Source organism: Carlito syrichta, unplaced genomic scaffold (genome assembly GCF_000164805.1).
Source record: "Carlito syrichta isolate Samal-C Ts95f unplaced genomic scaffold, Tarsius_syrichta-2.0.1 Scaffold314071, whole genome shotgun sequence".
Classification (NCBI taxonomy): domain Eukaryota; kingdom Metazoa; phylum Chordata; class Mammalia; order Primates; family Tarsiidae; genus Carlito; species Carlito syrichta.
Window position 1 is genome coordinate 450,467 of NW_007258167.1, and position 18,892 is coordinate 469,358.

The 18,892-nt window shown below is 41.1% G+C and overlaps 1 protein-coding gene across 1 annotated transcript in view; it reads right to left on the reverse strand.

Annotated features, from left to right (window-relative positions):
• Positions 1–7,009, reverse strand: part of MYO3B (myosin IIIB) — a 332,356-nt gene extending 325,347 nt beyond the window's left edge. The window contains exon 1 of the mRNA XM_008070949.2: positions 6,981–7,009. Within this exon, the coding sequence (XP_008069140.2) occupies positions 6,981–7,009 (29 nt within the window). The remainder of the gene's footprint in view (positions 1–6,980) is intronic.
• Positions 7,010–18,892: the final 11,883 nt, after the last annotated feature.

Below are 18,892 nucleotides of genomic sequence, written 5' to 3' on the forward strand. Positions count from 1 at the left end.
TCTGAAATCCTCCCCCCCCGCCCCCACAGTGTTTCTGTTTTTCCTCTCCATTCATTTTGTGCTAGGCATGTATGTGTGTGTTTAGTTTTCCTGGGGTTTTTTTGTTTTTGTTTTTTGTTTTGGGGGTTTTTTTGCTGTTGTTTGTTTTGTTTCACTTTGTTGTATTCCAGTTTGTTTTGGGGTGTGTGGGTAGATATGTGTATGTGTGTTCAATTGTTTTTCGCTTTAGTTTCTGCTTTCAAGATCCTGTGCTTTCTTTCTTTCTTTCTTTCTTTTTAAATTCTTGTCCATCTTATTTCATTCTAATTTTCTCTGTGCTTCTCATTTCTGTTACTGTATCTTGGACTCAGGGGGTATACACACATACCCATTGCATTGTCATATAGAGTGGTGGTGAGGAGTGGATCTTGGGGAACACATACCACAATCAGTGAACACTGTAATTTGCAAGTAGTTTCTGAATGCTAGCTCTTCATCCCCTACCTTATACGACTTTCAAAACTACAAGACACAGCAAAACTTCCCACTCACAGTCCTGTTTCAAAATAGAACAAATTCAGAGCCAGGATCAGGGAAGAATAGAGAGCTGAGCAAACATCAGAAGGGAAAGCCTCTCTCACTGACACTGAATAACAGAACTAAAGAGAAAAACAAGAAATATGCCACAAATGAGGAAAAACCAAAGGAAGACGACAGGCAATTTCAAGTGTACCAAAGACAAAACTCCTGAAAAATCAGACCTTGGTGCCCAAACAATGGAAGTCACCAATGACTGGCCTCAAATTATGACAGGGACTAGGGAATGGATGGAAAGAGTGAATAAGGCTCAAGAAAGACAAGATACAACATTGAAAGAAATTGTAACAGAGATTTTTCAATAAAAAATTTCATCTAGGAACTAAATAACAAGATGACAAGCATGGAAAGCAGAATTAATCGAGCTAAAGAAAGAATCTCAGAACTTGAAGACCAGAACATGGAATTAGCCTGATCTGTAAAAAACACAGAAAGAAAGAACAATGTCTACAAGAGATGTGCAATTATATCAAGAGGCTGAACCTATGCCTGATTGGTATCCCAGAAGAAGAAGGCAAAATGGAGAACAACTTGGAGCAAGTATTCCAGGAGGTAATCCAAGAAAACTTTCCCTGTCTCACCAGAAATGTGACCAGCAAAGCACAAGAGATACAGAGAACCCCCACAGGACATCAAATGAGAAGATCAATCCCTAGACACATAATAATTCACTGACACAAAGTAGGCACAAAAGAAAAAGTCCTAAAGGCAGCAAGAGAGAAAGGTCAGACTACATACCAGGGAAAACCAATCAGAATAGCAGCAGGCCTACAAGCAAGAAGGGACTGGAGCCCTATATTCAAAGTCCTCAAAGATAAACAATTTCAACCAAGAATTTTCTACTCAGCCAAGCTCAGCTTCATCAGTGATGGAGAATTAAAATCCTTCCCAGACATTCAATCCCTAAGAGATTATGCAACCTCCATACCAGCTCTATAAGAGCTACTTAAAAAGGAATTAAGCACAGAAGAAAGAAAAAAGAATGACCACACACTTCCCAAGAGAACAGCAGAGCAACAAGAAACTGGAAAATACACACATACAGAATCAACAGAGAATGCAGTGCAACAAGAAACTGGAAAATACACACATACATCAACCCTAAAGCCAAAAGAAAACATGCAAACAACAACAACAAAAACTTTATAAGAACCTCATGACAGGGTTAAACAATCACATTTCAATAATCAGCATGAATGTGAATGGACTAAATGCACCACTGAAAAGACACAGAATGGCAAACTGGATAAGAAACCATGATCCAATTATTTGCCGCATCCAGGAAACTCATCTCACCACAAGGGATGCACACAGACTCAAAGTTAAAGGATGGAAAACAGCCAGGCTTGGTGGCTCAGCCTGTAATCCCGTGCTTTGGGAGGTTGAAGTGAGTGGTTGCCTGAGCCCATGGGTTCGAGACCCACCTGGGCAACTTGGCGAGACCTCATCTCTACAATAAATCAAAAAATCAGCTGGGCATGGTAGCATGTGCCTGTAATTCCAGCTACTCGGAAGGCTGGGGTGGAAAGATCACCAGAGCCCAGCAGGTTGAGGCTGTGGTGACTGGGAGCGGCCACTGCACTCCAGTCTGGGTGACAGAGTGAGACTCCAACTCAAAAAAAAAAAAAAAAAGGATGGAAAATGAGTTTCCAGGCAAATGGATCACAAAAGAAGGCAGGAGTCGTGATCTTAATACCAGACAAAACAACCTTTAAACTATTAAAAATTTTAAAAGATACAAAAGAACACCACATAATATAAAAGATTCAATCCATCAAAAAGAAATATACATCCTAAACATATATGCACCCAACACAGGAGCACCAGCATTTATAAAGCAACTACTAAGTAAACTAAAAAAAGATATTGACTCTAGCACTTATAGCAGAGAACTTGAATACCCCACTAACAGCCCTAGATAGATCAATGAGGCAAAAAATCAAGGAGATCCAGAACCTAAACTTGACACTCGACCAAATTGACTTAACAGATACCTACAGATTATTCCACCCAACACCACAGAATATACATTCTACTCATCATCACGTGGAATGTACTCCAAGATTGATCACATTCTTGGCCATAAATCAAGCATAAACAAATTCCGTAAGGTTGAAATATTGCCATGCACCTTCTCAGACCACAGTGGAATAAAAATAAATATCAATACCAACAAAATTTCTCCAAAGCCTGAAAAGACATGGACACTAAACAGCATGATGCTGAAGAACTACCAGATCAGCACTGAAATCAAAGAAGAAGTTAAAAGACTCTTGAAAACAAATGAAAATGAAGAAACATCGTACCAAAACCCCTGGGATGCCATGTCTAGGAGGGGAATTTATATCTCTAGGAGCATACATCAAGAAAATGGAAAGATCACAAGTTGAGAGCCTAACAAATCACCTAAGGGGGCTAGAAAGAGAAGACTACCCAAACTCTAACTTTAGCAGAATAATCCAAATTACCAAAATAAGAGCCCAAATACAGGACATAGAAGACAAAAATATCATAGAAAACAACAACAAAACAAAAAGCTGGTTCTTTGAAAGAATTAACAAGATTGATGGACCCCCCCTAGCCAAAATGACCCCCAAAAAGAGAGAAAAACCCAAACAAACACAATCAGAAATACAACAGATCAAATCACAACTGACTCCAAAGAAATACAAAAGATTATCAGAGATTACTATGTACACCTATATGGAAACAAATTTGACAACCTAAATGAAATGGAGGACTTTCTGACATCACACAACCTCCCCAGGTTGAAACAAGAAGACACTGAGACACTAAATAGATCAATAACAACCCAGGAAATTGACTCTGTCATACAAAACTACCTATTAAAAAAAAAACAACCCTGGATCAGATGACTTTCCAGCAGAATTCTGCAAAACATACAGGGAGGAGCTGATACCAATCCTACTGAAAGTATTCCAGGCAATTGAGAAAGATGGCATTCCCTTCAAATCATTTTACTTAGCTAACATCACACTGATGCCCAAACTGGGTAGAGACCCAACTAAAAAAGAGAACTACAGGCCAATATCCCTTATGAACATAGTTGCAAAATCCTCAACAAGATTCTAGCAAATTGGATCCAAAAACACATCTCAAAAATCATCCACCATGACCAAGTAGGATTCATCCCCAGGATGCAGGGCTGGTTCAACACTCACAGGAGCATAAATGTAATTAAACATCAACAGATGCCAAAACAAGAACCACAGTATTATCTCATTAGATGCAGAAAAACTTTTGATAAGATCCAGCATCCTTTCTTGATAAAAACCCTCAAACACCTGGGTATAGAAGGAACATACCTCTAAATAGTAAACCTACCACTAACATATTGCTAAATGGACAGAAATTGGAAACATTTCCCCTGAAAACTGGAACAGGACAAGGTTACCCACTCTCACCCCTCTTATTCAACATTGTGTTGGAAGTCCTAGCTATGGCAATTGGACAATGAAGGAAATCAGGGTTACCCAAATAGGAAAAGAGGAAGTCAAGTTATCCCTCTTTGCTGACGATATTATCCTATACCTTGAAAATCCAAAAGAATCTGTCAAAAACCTGCTTGCACTGATAAAGGATTTTGGCAAAGTCTCAGGGTAAAAAATAAATGTGCAAAAGACAGTTGCTTTCTTATACACCAACAACAAGCAGGCAGAGACTCAAATGAAAAGCACAATCCCATTTACAATAGTCACACACAAAAATGAAATACCTCAGCATCTTCCTAACCAGAGAAGTGAAAGACCTCTACAATGAGAACTACAAAACACTGCTCAAAGAAATCCAAGAAGACACAAACAAATGGAAAAATATTCCATGCTCATGGAAGAATCAGCATTATTAAGATGTCCATCTTACCAAAGGCAATCTGCAGATTCAACGCAATACCCATTAAATTACCAAGATCATTCTTCTCAGACCTGGAAATGAAAATATAGAAACTCATATGGAAACATAAATGACCATGAATAGCCAAAATAATCCTTAGCAAAAGAAACAAAGCAGGAGGTCTCACACTTCCAGACTTCAAACTTTACTATAAGGCTACAGTAATCAAAACAGTCTGGTATTGGTACGGGAACAGGCACATAGACCAATGGAACAGGATAGAGATTCTGGACCAAAGTCTCAATTTCTCAACCAACTCATCTTTGACAAAGCCTCCACAACAACCACTGGGGAGAGGAGAACCTAGTCAGCAAATGGTGCTGGGAAAACCGGCTGATCACATGCAGAAGATTGAAACAGGACCCCTACCTATCGCCATACAAAAAAATTAACTCTAAATGGATCAAAGACCTAAATGTAAAACCTCAAACGAAAAGAATCTTAGAAAATGCAGGAGACACCCTTATGGGAGTTGGAACCGGCAACCAATTCCTATCCAAAACCTTAAAGGCCAATACCTCAAGAAATAAGACAGACAAGTGGGACCTCATCAAACTAACGAACTTCTATAAATCAAAAGAAACCATCAAGAGAGCAGGGAGACAGCCCACAGAATAGGAAAAAATATTTGCCAACTGTATATCTGACAAAGGCCTAACATCTAGGATCTACAAGGAACTCAAATGTGCCAAAAAGAAAAAAACAAACAGCCTCATTTTAAAAAGTGGGCAAAAGACATGAAAGACACTTCTCAAAAGAAGATTTACGGACAACCAACAGACGCATGAAAAAGTGCTCAGCCTCACTCATCATCAGAGAAAAGCAAATCAAAACTCCATTGAGATAACACCTATCCCCAGTAAGAATGGCCATCATCAATAAAACAAACAACAGAAGCTGGCAAGGATGTGGAGAAAAAGGAACCTCTACACTGCTAGTGGGAATGCAAACTAGTGCAACCTCTTTGGAAGACTGTGTGGCAATTTCTGAAAGAACTAGAAACTGACCTTTCATATGACCTAGCTATCCTCCTATTGGGAATATACCCGGAGGAACTCAAATCATTCTACAAATAAGATACCTACACACGCATGTTTGTTGCACCTCTATTCACAATAGCAAAAACATGGAACCAACCCTGCTGCCCATCAAAGCTGGACTGGATTTAAAAAAAATTGTGGTACACACACATAATGGAATATTATGCAGCCGTAAAGAAGGACAAACATATGGACTTTGCAGCAACTTGGACGGATTTAGGGTCTATCATACTCAGTGATCTATCACAGAAACAAAGAACAGAGTACCACATGTTCTCACTCATAAGTGGACCTTGAATAATTATCATTCTGTAAGAAAGGGATTGGTAGTAGTGGGAATCTGCCAGGGGAGGGGGAGTGGGATTGGCAGTTGACAGAAACTGCCAGGTGAGGGACAGGCACACCTCAAATAAAAAATAAAGAAAAAAAAAGCCATGCTGAAACAATTGTATAGCAATATGCAAAAAAGAAAATCAATCTCTATTCTTATACTGCATATAAAAATTTACTTTAATTACTGAACAAATATAAGAGCTAAAACTCTATTAACTTCTAGTAGCTCAACATACAAGATTGTTCATTGTAGCATTATTTTCAGTAGAAAACCAGACACAATCTAAATTTCTATTATCATGGAAAGATTGTCTATTAAGTCATAATCATTACATAAAATGAAATCTTATCTACCCATATTTAACCTCTAAAAAGAAAAAAGGTAAATTTTGTGTTAACTAGTATAGAAAGAATGCCAAATATACAAGTAATTCTTTTTTAAGTGTTGAAGAGTGTATAGAAATGATAACTTTTGATAAAAGAATATTTGTATTTATGGTCATTTTACATGTGTATGTATGTATATCCCTATGTATCTTTATATATATTTTCACAAAAGGTTATACAAGAAACTCTTAAACTTTAGGGAGAGGTACTAAGAGTCAAAGAGGTTGGATAAAGGAGAAATTAATATACTTTTTTTAAATGTTATACTTTACTGGTCATATTTCTGCTAGGGCATGTCTTATTTGATTTTTAAAAACAAATCTTTAAAAAAAAAAAATAAGAGATCTCTACACAGGAGATTATTCTGACCCAGACGTGTGCTGAAATTATGGGAAAGCAGAAACCATGTGAAGCAGTAAGAGCCCATTCTGAGAAGAAAAGGGAACAGAGAAGTGAGAAATCAAAGTTCCAAGCATGAGAGTGAGACAGGGAGGACTGATAAGCGGGTTCCCTATGAATTCTATATCCAGGTCTTCTGAGACCTGCTAAGCTTTATTGTCTGTCCTTGGTTTCCACGAAATTTCCTAGAGCATTCTTCTAAAAAGCCCTTTTTTCATGAGCTGATTTAAGTTTCTCATGAACTGGTATTTAGTTTCTTAACAACCTCAATGGGCCTGGCCTGAACCTTTGTTGAATACCCTGTATTAGTCCCTAATGGAGGTAGAAACTTACCTTGTTGAAAGTAAAGCAATCTGCAGCATGCGCCCTGTGAACTCCCGCAGTCAGTCAAGTCTAGCGAGTATGATTTAAATAGAAACTTGCCCAGCAACATTTTATACTCATGAGAGAAGTCATGATGAAGCTTTCCATTGCTGAGTATTCAGAATATTTTTCTAGCTGTTATAGCATGTTATATATGAAACACAAATCATAGAAGAATGCTTTTGAATCTAGAGAATAGCATTTAGAAAGAAAAATTTTAAAACGGAACTGTAAAATTTCAGAGGAAATTTGTACAAATATTAAATATAATAAAGACCCAGAAAAACACTAAATATACAATTGTGAGAAAATTAGAGAATGATTCCAAACTAATTTATAAGCAAGTGCATAACATAATGGTTGTCTTAGTCCATTTCCTGCTGCTCTAACAGAATACCACAGACTACATAATTTACAAACAACAGAATTTTATTTGGGTCATAGTTCTGGAGACTGTGAAGTTTAAGATCAAGGGGTAGCATCTGGTGCTACATCTTCTTGCTGCATTATAACATGGCAGAAGGCATCACATAGCAAACAAGGGCAAGAGAACAAGAGCACAAGACAGAGAGAGAAAAAGAAGGCTAAGTGTATTATTTTATCAGGAGCCCTCTACTATAATAATAATTAATTGATGATTAATCATTAATCCATTTATTATGGCAGAGCCTTCATGACCTATTCATCACTTAAAGGTCTTAAGACTATTACAATGGTAATTAAATTTCAACATGAGTTTTGGGGGGCTCATTCAAACCACAGCAATGTAAGGATATAAGAGTAGGAACTGGCTTCTTCACTAACAACCTATTAGCCTACTACTTGATAGGGTCTGTTCAAGTACAGCTCAAATGTCATCTCTTCTAGGAGCACTTTCCTAATTTTCCCACTAGAATTGGCCTTTTCTTTGTGGTATCCCTAAAATACAGAAATAAAAATCAGAGCTTTAAAAACCAATCAAGTTTTTTTTAATTAAAAGAAAGTGGTTTTATAGAACACTAAGAAAATAAAGACAGAAAAATATTAACACTCATAAAATCTCACTGTTCAAATATAATCACTCAGTTGTAAATATCGCTGCAGAGACATACACATACATACACATATACATACACACAAAGGTTTATAAATGTTTGTTTCACAAGACATAGGACTTGATTTCTAACCCATTCTACTAAGTTGCTATTTCAAAGGTTTCTATCAGTCATAAAATTCAACGCACTTATTCAATCCTTGTCCTCACCCTCTACAGCATTAGCCATTGTTCATCTTTCTTACTTTCTTGGTTCCTCTTCTGCTTCTCCACCTCTTGTGTCATCTCCTATTCTCCTTACTAATGTGGACATTAAACCAGAGTTCTTCCCTGAGTCCTCCGCTTGTCTTCCAAATGTCTCATCTACACCTAAGACTTGAAACCATCATGTTCTGGCAGGAAGTGCCCTTTCTTCAGCCCTGATTCCTGTCCTAAGCTCTAGCCCAAGATTACCAACTGCTTGTCACACACCTCCACTTACACAAGCTCCCTAATCTTCAGACTCAGCATGTATAAAACTAAACCTTTAGCCCCTCAAAGCTACTATTCAACTACCCGATGTCTGTTGAGGCCCCACCATTTCCCTGGTAGCCCACCTTAAAACCTTCTCCCACTGCTTACCAGTCAGTCACTCAGCTGTGTCTTTTCTTTGTTCGTTTCTATTCCTTCCTTTGCTTTCCCACTGCTGCCACTCATATTCAACTCACAAGAGATGGTTACAAAAGCCTTTTAACTAGGTTCTTTTCTGCCAGACTCCTTTTATTACTATTCCTCATGGATCTCACAACCAGATACAATATGCAAAACTATCAATTAACTCACATTACAGCTTTGCTTAAGCAAATAACCTGTGATGGCCCTATTTCTAAATTAATGAAAGTCCAGATCTTCATTACATATATAAGGCCTCAGCAACTTCAATGCAACCTTCCATTCCCATCTTAAAACTCTTTTCATTTCCTTGTATCAAGCTTATGACACATTTCAACCAAACCCCTCACCATTTCCTGAATCCTCCTTGGATGTCCACACCTCCGTAATTTTGTCCATGTGATTTCTACCACCAAGAGTGCTCATTCTACCATATCCATTAATCCTTCTAGTCCTTCAAGAGCCAGCTCCACAAATAGGCACCTTCGTCTCCTCTAAAATTCCATAGTGCACACCTATGATAAGCTGCCCTGTGATGTCCCTGTGTACAAATCCCAACTCCCCAACAGGCCAAAAGCACCCTCAAGACAGGGACTGCCAGATTCATATATGAGTCCCAGGCTGCACTTGCATCAGCTGTCACTCCACAAACATTTGTGAAACGAAAGGAGAGCTTGAGTTAAACAGGGGTGGCTGAGTCTTCCAGTCTCAAAGTGACAACTTAGGCTACTCCTTGAAGAAAGCATATGCTTTGTATCGGTGAGGACTGTGGAAAAGACAGCACAGAAGAGAAAAATCATGGAAGCATTTGGGGCATTTTCAGTAAGAAAGTCCTTTTGCTGCACAGGACTGGACTGCTTATTTCAGGACTGTGAGCAATTTTGGCCCCAGCTCACCAGGCATCATCCAGTCCTTCCATTGTGATAGCCAAAGACAGCTCCCTGGTACTACTTCCAGGTGGGAAGGATGAATTGAAGGTGTGCAGAGGAGGAGGGGTAGGCAGCTGGGGAGAGAGCTGATGATCCTGGACAAGATCTGGCTACAGCAAAGGAATTAGTTCCACTGAGGAGGAGAGAAGGACACCCAGCACCACCTATCCTTCAACTCCTCATGCTGCTAGAGAGGAAATAAAGCAACTGACAGATACCCCTTTTCTTCTGTTTCCAAACAGTTTCACTCACACACACTGAAGAGCAGTGAAAATTAAGGTGAAAAGCATGGTCTCTAGGCCTAGGTTCAAATCCCAGCTCAGACACTTACTAATTTCAGCAAGAGGAGCGTTGTTTTTTTTTATTTTATTTATTTTAATTTTATTTTATTTTTTGAGTTGGAGTCTCACTCTGTCGCCCAGACTGGAGTGCAGTGGCCGCTCCCGGCCACCGCACCTCGACCTGCTGGGCTCCGGCGATCCTTCCGCCTCAGCCTTCCAAGTAGCCGGAAATACAGGCATGCGCTACCACGCCCGGCTGATTTTTTGATTTATTGTAGAGATGAGGTTTCGCCTGCCCAGGTGGGTCTCGAACCCGCGGGCTCAGGCAATCCACTCACCTCGGCCTCCCAAAGGCGCAGGATTACAGGCTGAGCCACCGAGCCCGGCTGAGGAACGTTGTTTAACCTCTTGTGCCTTTATTCCCTCATCCTAAAATGGAAATAATGAAAGCACTTCCTAGGGTTGTTGTGTGGTAGTTCCAGCCAATATAAGCACAAAATATCTTGCTATTATTATTTCATCTTTTAAAAAATCCACCAGCTAGAAAAAAGAGATATCACCACAAGATACACCAGTAATCTCATCAATCATAGGGAACATTTACTGAGTAATTACTAGATGCTGAACACTACACCAGACACCGTATCTCCATGAGGCAGTAACTATTACTATCCTCATTTTATAGATAAGAAAACTGAGGCACTAAAAGTTTAAGTAAGGCAAGTTGGGAGCCAGAATTAAAATATTTTTCTTTATCCCATTGTGCCTCATTGATTCAGCAAATATTTAATAAGCATCTACTTAATGTATGACATTGTTCCAGATGCTGAGGATACAGCAATGGTTAAAGCAAATCAAAACCTTTCCTTCACAGAGTTTCTATTCTAGTAGAGGGAGAAAGACAATCAACAAAATAAGTATAATGTACAGATGATAGATAGTGGCCAGGCGCAGTGGCTCACACCTGTAATCTCAGCACTTTGGAAGGCAGAGGTAAGAGGATTACCTGAGCCCAGAGGTTTGAGACCAGCCTGGGCAACTTGGTGAGACCTCCTCTCTACAATAAGTCAAAAAAGTAGTAGGGCTTGGTGGCAGCTACTTGGAAGGCTGAGACTGAAGGATCACCTGAGACAAGCAGGTTGAGGATGAGGTAGCCATGAACGTGCCACTGTACTCCAGCCTGGGTAGCAGAATGAGACTCCGATTCAAATAATAATAATAATAATAAATTAATTAGATGACAGATAGAGATCAACCGCTATGAAAAAATAAAGTAGGAAAGGTGGACATAAATTTTGAGTGAGACAATAGGCAGGGAAACTGCAGTTTTCAATTGCATGACCAGGGTAGGCCTCGCTGAACAGGATACATTTGAGAAATGGCAGGAGGATGAGGGAGTAAAAATCTGGGAACAACAATTCCAGATAAAGGAAACATAAAGTGCAAAGGTCATGAGGCAGCGGCTTACCTGATGTATTCAGGGAACAGTAAGAAGTTAGTGTGGTGCAATGGAATAAGCAATGGAGAATAATAGGAGATGGGGTCAGAGAAACCGTGAAGGTCTTTATCAGCCCTTTTGAGGTAAGGACTCGGACTTTTTTTTTTTTTTTTATTCAGAGTCTCATTGTCACCTAGGCTGGAGTGCAGTGTCATGCTCATGGCCACCATAGCCTCTACCTGCTGGGCTCAGGCACTCCTTCTGCCTCAAGAACCATCCAGCTAATTTTTTGATCTATTGTAGAGACAAGGTCTCACCAAGTTGCCCAAGCTGTTCTCGAACCCTTGGGCTCAGGGAATCCTCCCACCTCTGCCTCTCAAAGTGCTGGGATTACTGGCATGAGCCACCACACCCAGCCAGGACCCAGCTTTTAACTTCACCTGAGATTGAAAGTCACTGGAGGAATTTGAGCCAAAGGGACCGGATATGACTTGTGTTAAAACAGGTTACTCGTGTGTCTGCATGATGAGTGGACTGAAGGACATGTTACTCAGCGGCCCCTTAGGAACAACAGTCAAAATTATTAGTACAAAAAAAGGAGCAACAACACTTTCCTCATCCCAGTAAGTGTGATCACAATAGGCTGTTTTTGTTTGTTTGTTTCTTTTCAGAGCAAAGTGCTTGGAAAACCTCTTTCCACTCTATCTATATCATACTGAATATCTCAGCCACAGGGAACCCCCACCGCACTGCACTATAGTGAAGACCCTTTCTGAAATAGGCCATCAGGATGCATCCAGCAAGCTGGCTGGAAATTATGGCATTCTCACCCCCTTCCGTCACCTTCATTTTTAGAGGTGAAGCTGAGCACAGAACTGGTTGTCCAGTCTTGGTACAAGTTTGGCCTACCATGAACAAGTCATTTTAAACACAGTCAAGTGGTGGCAACTGGAGGAAGGAAAGACAAAGTCCAAAGAGAACTAGGTTTAACCTTAGCCGGATATTTCCCAAATGCACGTTGAGCATCTGCTATGAGCAAAGCACTGAAAGAGTTTAAAACTAATCAGATTCAACTCTGACCTGACTGGTCATATAGTTCTGTTCATGAAAGGATACAACTTGAATACAAGTTACTGTCTACAAAATAGAGGGTGATAAATGTCCCATAAAGAGGGAAGGAAGGCTGCCCTGCCAGCTAGGAGGATTCAGGGGTGGCATTTGATGTTGATGTGAAAGAGGTAGCTGGAGCTGGCACACAGAGATGGGCAGAGGAGGCAGATGAGGAGACAGGAATATAGAGGATGTAGGACAATAACCATGGTTGGGTGAGTTTGGGGAGATCAAGCAGCTGTCATAAAAAATTCCCCAGCAGCTTGTTTAAAATGCTGGGAGATTACTTGTTTAGATTCTGGGACTACTACCCAGTAATTCTGAGTTGATAGTGGGTGGAGGAATCTGTATTTCTGTCAAGGACTCTCAAATAATTCTAAAGCAGTTGTTTCCCACTCTCCTCCATCATCCCCACTTTGAGAAACACTGAAAAGATGAGCTAAAACCGCCTTATATAAGAGTGGTTTCCCCTATTATTCTTTCTCATATAATCCTATTTATTTCCCTATAGCACTAATTGCTATAAACACTATTTATGTATCTATTTGTTTACTTACCATTTTTTCACTCCATAGAGTATAAGCTCCATTAAGTCAGGGATGTATACCAAATGCTCAATAAATATTGACTAAATATTGAAAAATAAACATGGGACCAAATCTTGGAGGTCTTGAATATCCTGCCAAGCATTTGAACCTTGTTCTATAGGCAAGTCACTTAATCTCTCTGTACCTCAGTTTTTTCCTCCCTAAAATATGGAAAATAACAGTATCTTTCCTATGGGGTTATTCTATAAATTGATTGAAATAGACATGTAAATACACGCAAACATCTTAGATCTACTCCTGGTTCATAGCAAGTACTCAAATGTTTATCATTACAGTTAGCTAGTAGAGAACTATGGAGGTTTCTGAGCAAAATGCAACCTGATGGTCAATTCAGGAAGATAAACTTGGCAAGAATACGTAAGGATAGACTGAAAGGAGGTAACCCTAATTAGGAAGATGAATCAGAAGGCTATTGTGGATTTTGGTTATATTATGAGGGTCTGAACTAAGGCAGAAGTCTTGGGAAAGAAAGAAACAGGAATATCTGAGAGAAAATTAATAGTAGAAAAATTAGTAGACTTGGGGCAAAACATAGGATATAAAAATCAAAAGAAAAAGCAGAATCAAAATCAATAGTAAAATGCTAAGCCTGGAGGACTAGGAGACTGGTGACAGGATGGGGAACCCTGGAGGAGGCACAGTTCTGAGGGGAGACCCTTGAGTTCAGTTTGGGACCTGCCAGGTTGGAGGTTCCAATGTGAAATAAAAGAGATTCTCATTACGCAACAAGAAAGCAGAAATGGAACTTAGAAGAGAGGCTGTGCCAGGAAGACTAGTTGGAGAATCAGGCAGAGAGGGCACATGCACGCATGACCCCAGTGGGTTCTGAAAGAATAGGTGGGGTTGGAGGAAGGGGTAAGAAGAGAAGCTGATGTGGAGGCAGAGAGAGCACAGAGAGAGCAGAGGGGGCATGGTGATGTTTAAAAGAAGCTGGGCTGATACAAGAACTAATAGCTCCTGAACAGGTAAAAGACTGAAATTTTGTCTTCAAAAGAGGCATGGTGGAGGGAGCAGTCAGATCCAAGAAGACTTCAGGTGAGGATGTAGACAGAATGGCCAGGATTTGAACCACACTGTCTGTGAACTACAAGCAAAGATTCCTAAATGTTCCTTGGGCAGAGTGGTTAACTCTGTCTGCAGAAATGTGTCTTAAGAGGCAGCTGGCCCAAGCACATCACTCAGCCTGGAGAATGACTCAGAGCTGGCAGGAAAAGATAAGCAGGTATGGGCTGAACAATATTTTTAAAGACATAAAAAATCAGATAAAAGTTTCAGAAAAAAGTGTCCATGAACACTTTGGCCTCTAACTTTTACAAAATAATTTCTGTCGATGAAAAAGTCTCATTTAGGTACCTACGAATAGATTTCATTTGCAGAAGTGACCATACTTTACAAAAACCGCAGGTAACTAAAAGGCATTCATAAACACATTCTGCAAAACCCTTGCTTTTACTCAGAGAAATAATTCTATTCTTCCATGGTGAAATGTTATACTTCAGGGTGAAAAGTCCCCAAGCTACATCATAAATCAAAATAGAAAACGACATGATTTGATCATGGAAAGCTATCTAAGGATGGAGGGAAATCTTTTATATTGACAAGATTACTTAATTCTAACAAGTTCCAAATTACTTCACTAATATGCAACTAATTAACAGTCCTCATGGCTGTAAGTCCTGTCTGCTCTGCTCTAAACGTGCATTCCTGAAGCGACCCAGCAAGGGACACACTTGGTGGCAGAACCTGAGCTAGACCTTGGTCACTCAACCCTCAGCCCCACACCTGCATCAGGACACTGCCCGCAGGCATGTCCCTGGTGGCCTGTCACCCAACGCCTGGCCCAAGCCACTCACATCTCCCCCTGGACCATAGCCACAGCCTCCCTTTCTGCATCCAGTCTCTGTTCCTCACCCCTGACCGCAAGCAGTCTGGTCCCCACATAGATACAGGGGCCTTTCTGGAAATTCTATGAAGTGTGTAGTACTTCTCCCTCAGGGCCCCCAAGGCCCTTCAGACCTGGCCATTTCCTCCCTCTCCAGCCTCCTCCTTGATAGGGTTTGCAGAGGAATGGGAGAGGAGGTTGTAGTTAAAACAACTCATCATATAAAACTCGCAAACAGAGCACAGAGTTGCAACAGCCCAAGAGCTAACACTGTGTTCTATCAGCATCCTGTTACTAATTGCTTTACTGCCAATGTCTGCTTTCCCAAAACCTGCATCCCAAAGCTATGTGACGGATAATATCCCAGTACTGACTGTTTGCTTTCCTAAGGCTGCATTTCAGAGACAAGTGGGACTGGTTTAGTGTGGACATCAGACATCTACACTTCAAGGCCTCAGAACCAGCCTCAGCAGTACTGACATCTGCATTTCAAGGCCAGGCAACCGCCCAAATAAGCCAAGACTGGGGTTTTATAAATGGTCTACAAGAGAACAAAAGCCGCTAGTTTCTCTCTATAGAGCCAGCCACACCCCACCTTCTTTTCTTTAATAAACCTTTTTAACCACCAGTGACTGTCTTCTCTTCCTTCGCAGCATACGTTACACTCTCGTCCTCCCCTGCTTCTGCACCCCTGTCTCCGCAGCACCCCAAGCCGATTCCAGCCTTGCTGTCCCCTTGGCCAGTGCATTCCTGCCCCATTCCCACAAGTGCTCTGCGACGACCTTCTCAGCATGCAGCTCTTTGCTCACGGACCTCAGCCTCAGAGGCAACTTCTGGAACCTTCTTGTGGATACCTAGGGGTTAGAGTGAGCCTGCCAGACGGGCCAGGATCTAGCGAGAATTCCCCATCAGTAAAAGCACAAGGTTTAAGTAGGTTGGCTCTGGTTTGAGGGGGAAGAGAGCCGACAGAGGTCAGAGGTCAGGCTCTGAGGACCCCCCCACCCCAGCAAGGGAACGGGACTTCTGGTGGCCTCCGGACACAGAAAAGCAAGCAAGCAGCAGAAAAGTAAGCAAGTTGCTTTTCATCAGTACAGGCCTACTCTACTCCTGCTGTTGGACAGAAGGTCACCCTGTCCGGGAGAGGGGAAGGAGAGTGGCACTTCAAGGCCTCCTCCAACAAGGGAGGTGATGAAGCCAGGAGGAGGCTGAGTTGCTGCTGAAGGGAGCTGACAACCACGCAGCCATGGGTTAACTCCAGTGCATGAAAAACAGAGGATTTCTGGGGGTAGGTTCAGGGACAGGAGGGCAAGGGGATGGAATAGGCACCAAGCTGGAAGCCAGAAGACCTGGGCTTGAGTGGCAGACTTGGGTTTCTGCCATCCTGGCAAATCTCTAAAGCCTTTTCACTTCTTGGTGCTTCATTTTCCTCATCTGTAAAGTTTAACTAGTCACTGTTTCTCCAAGTTTGCTCCAGGAACTCCTCCCTATACTTGTTTAACCCCAGAACTACTGAAACCTAACCTCCCGGAGAAAAGCTCAGAAATTGGCATTTGACAGAATTCTACAGATGAGTCCAGTGATCTCTAGGCTGATCTCCAAGTTCACTTTGCTAACGTTGTATGAATTTGAAACCTTAAACATCTACAAATATTGAGAAGAAAAAAAGAATCATGGCATAATGGAATTTATCTAATATTGTTCAAACTGTCATGTTACTAAACTCACAAATCTGTCGTGATGTTGCAGTCACTAAGGAACAACACATGCCCACAGCTCTTACAAATGATTAACTAAATGATCAGATTTTTCATTTCCTCACCAAAGCACAGGGAAATTTATCTTAGCTTTAGCTGCCTTAAACCTCTCTAAGCAAAAAACATTAAAAACAACTGCAAATTACTGATGACTAATGCCCTTCAATTTGGCCTCAAGCTGAGAAATTCTGTGCAGAAATAAAGTGGTTTATAATCCCACCGGTCCATTCTATTATAAACTGCAGGTGGCAAATCAAGTGACTATGAACTATGCTCTGTGTGTGTATGCTCTCTCTGTGTGTGTATGTGTGTGTAAAAATCAATACTCAAGGAGGATATTTCTCCTGCTCCTTCAATGGGAATATAAACGGCCCAGACAAAAGGCAGATGCTGGCTGGGAGAACCCAGGAATAAGGGTGATGTCTGATGGGCCCAAGGCCAGAGTGGCTGCCAACCACCCCCGCCCCCCACCTCGACAGCCCACCAGCCAGGGCGGCTGCGCCTGCCCTTTGCAGAAAGCAATCTAAAGCAAGCACAGGAGAAAGCTGGAAGGAAAATAACTGCAACTCACATTGATGACCTATTTTCTGAATCCGGCTTATGTGAGATTGGATTCTCATTCCTCCAAAAAACAGCAGAGCACTTCGGGCCCAGAAAATGGTGTCTTTGAGGAGTGCATGGTCTAGAATGCATGACACATTGTTACCACAGGACTTTCTTTCACCCAGGTTCAGAGAGGAGTTAGCCTCACAGAACTACTGGGGGCGGAGCTAATAAATCCACCAAATCCTTGGTGACTTTGCTTCACTATTAGCCAAGATTAACATGATGCTAATTGGTAGTGAACCTGATCTATTTAGTGTCTCCTAACAGCACACAGAGCAGAATCAAACCCCTTCTCCCAGGTCCATGTACATATCATTTAATAGTTTGGATTTTGTATTCCTCCAACTTCAGGTTGTAATACCCCTTCGTTCCAGATGCTGCACAATCAAAACTGATCATTTTTTTGAGTGACAGGCTGAGTCAAGGCATGTAGTCAGGTTCATTTTTCTGAACTGCAGATGCACCTGGGGGAATGCTGAGTTTCTGATCTGAATTCCCAAGAAACGAAAAGTGGCTGTTTAACAGCATTCAGCTGCAGGCCCTCGGCTGTGTGCAGAACACTAGGTTAAGAAAAGAGAGGGGAAGCGAGGAACAGGAGGTCAGGTCTGCAGGGAGCTTCTTCTCTGGCCAGCCAACATGACACGCAGACCCATGTGAAACAGCTGAAGACTGCAAAACGTCAGGCAGCAAGAGCCAAATAACACTGGATTTGCTGTATCTATAAATTCTAGGGAAGTGTTAATTCAACATAAGACCAAGACTCGAATGGGAATGCTTTCTGGAACAAATAAATCTAAGTGTAGTTTTGAAGGAAAAAGCAAGAATGATTAGTGTAAACAGGACAGGGGGGGATATCCAGAACCAAGAAACAACATGCAGAGAATGCAAATTTTAAGAAGGTGATTTAGAGAATAAAGATCTTACTGTGACTGGTCAATAGTGGTCTTTTGTGCTTACATTTGCTGACATAAGAATCTCAAAAATGGGGATAATGTGTTTGTCCTATGTCCCCATATTCCCTACAGTATTTACACATAAGAGATGCTCATAGCTCATAGAATCACAGAATTCAGTAGTTGAACTGAATATGTCTTCCCATCTATTTGTTGAATAAATAAATTAAAGACTAAATAAGCAAGTTGTTAAACAGACCAGCTTAGTTCCTGTAGAAGGATCATAGAAATAATCAAGAGGTAAAGTTGAATCTGTATACAGGAATCAGTTGATGGCAGAGCTTTCAGGCAGCCTGAGGGTTGAAATTTCATCTCAGAGGTGACAGGAAGCCATACCAGCCTCTTAAGCAGTGAAGTGACATTGGAAATTTTCTTTGAGAAAGATTGCTCTGGCAGGTTTTTGTAGGAAAGAGCAAAACATGAAGGCCAGCAGGATCCCACTGCAACAAGGTGTTAAAGGTTATATAATCTGGAAGGTCACTGACAGCACGCTCAGGCCCAAGGGAAAAAAGTATCAGGTGCCCCAGCAAAAGAGAACTGACTAAACTGTCTTCACCATGGATTTGCACTGGCTCCTTCTAGACATAGGGCCCCAGTAATGTATCCTACTTTCCTATCCCACCACCCCATCCCCCCA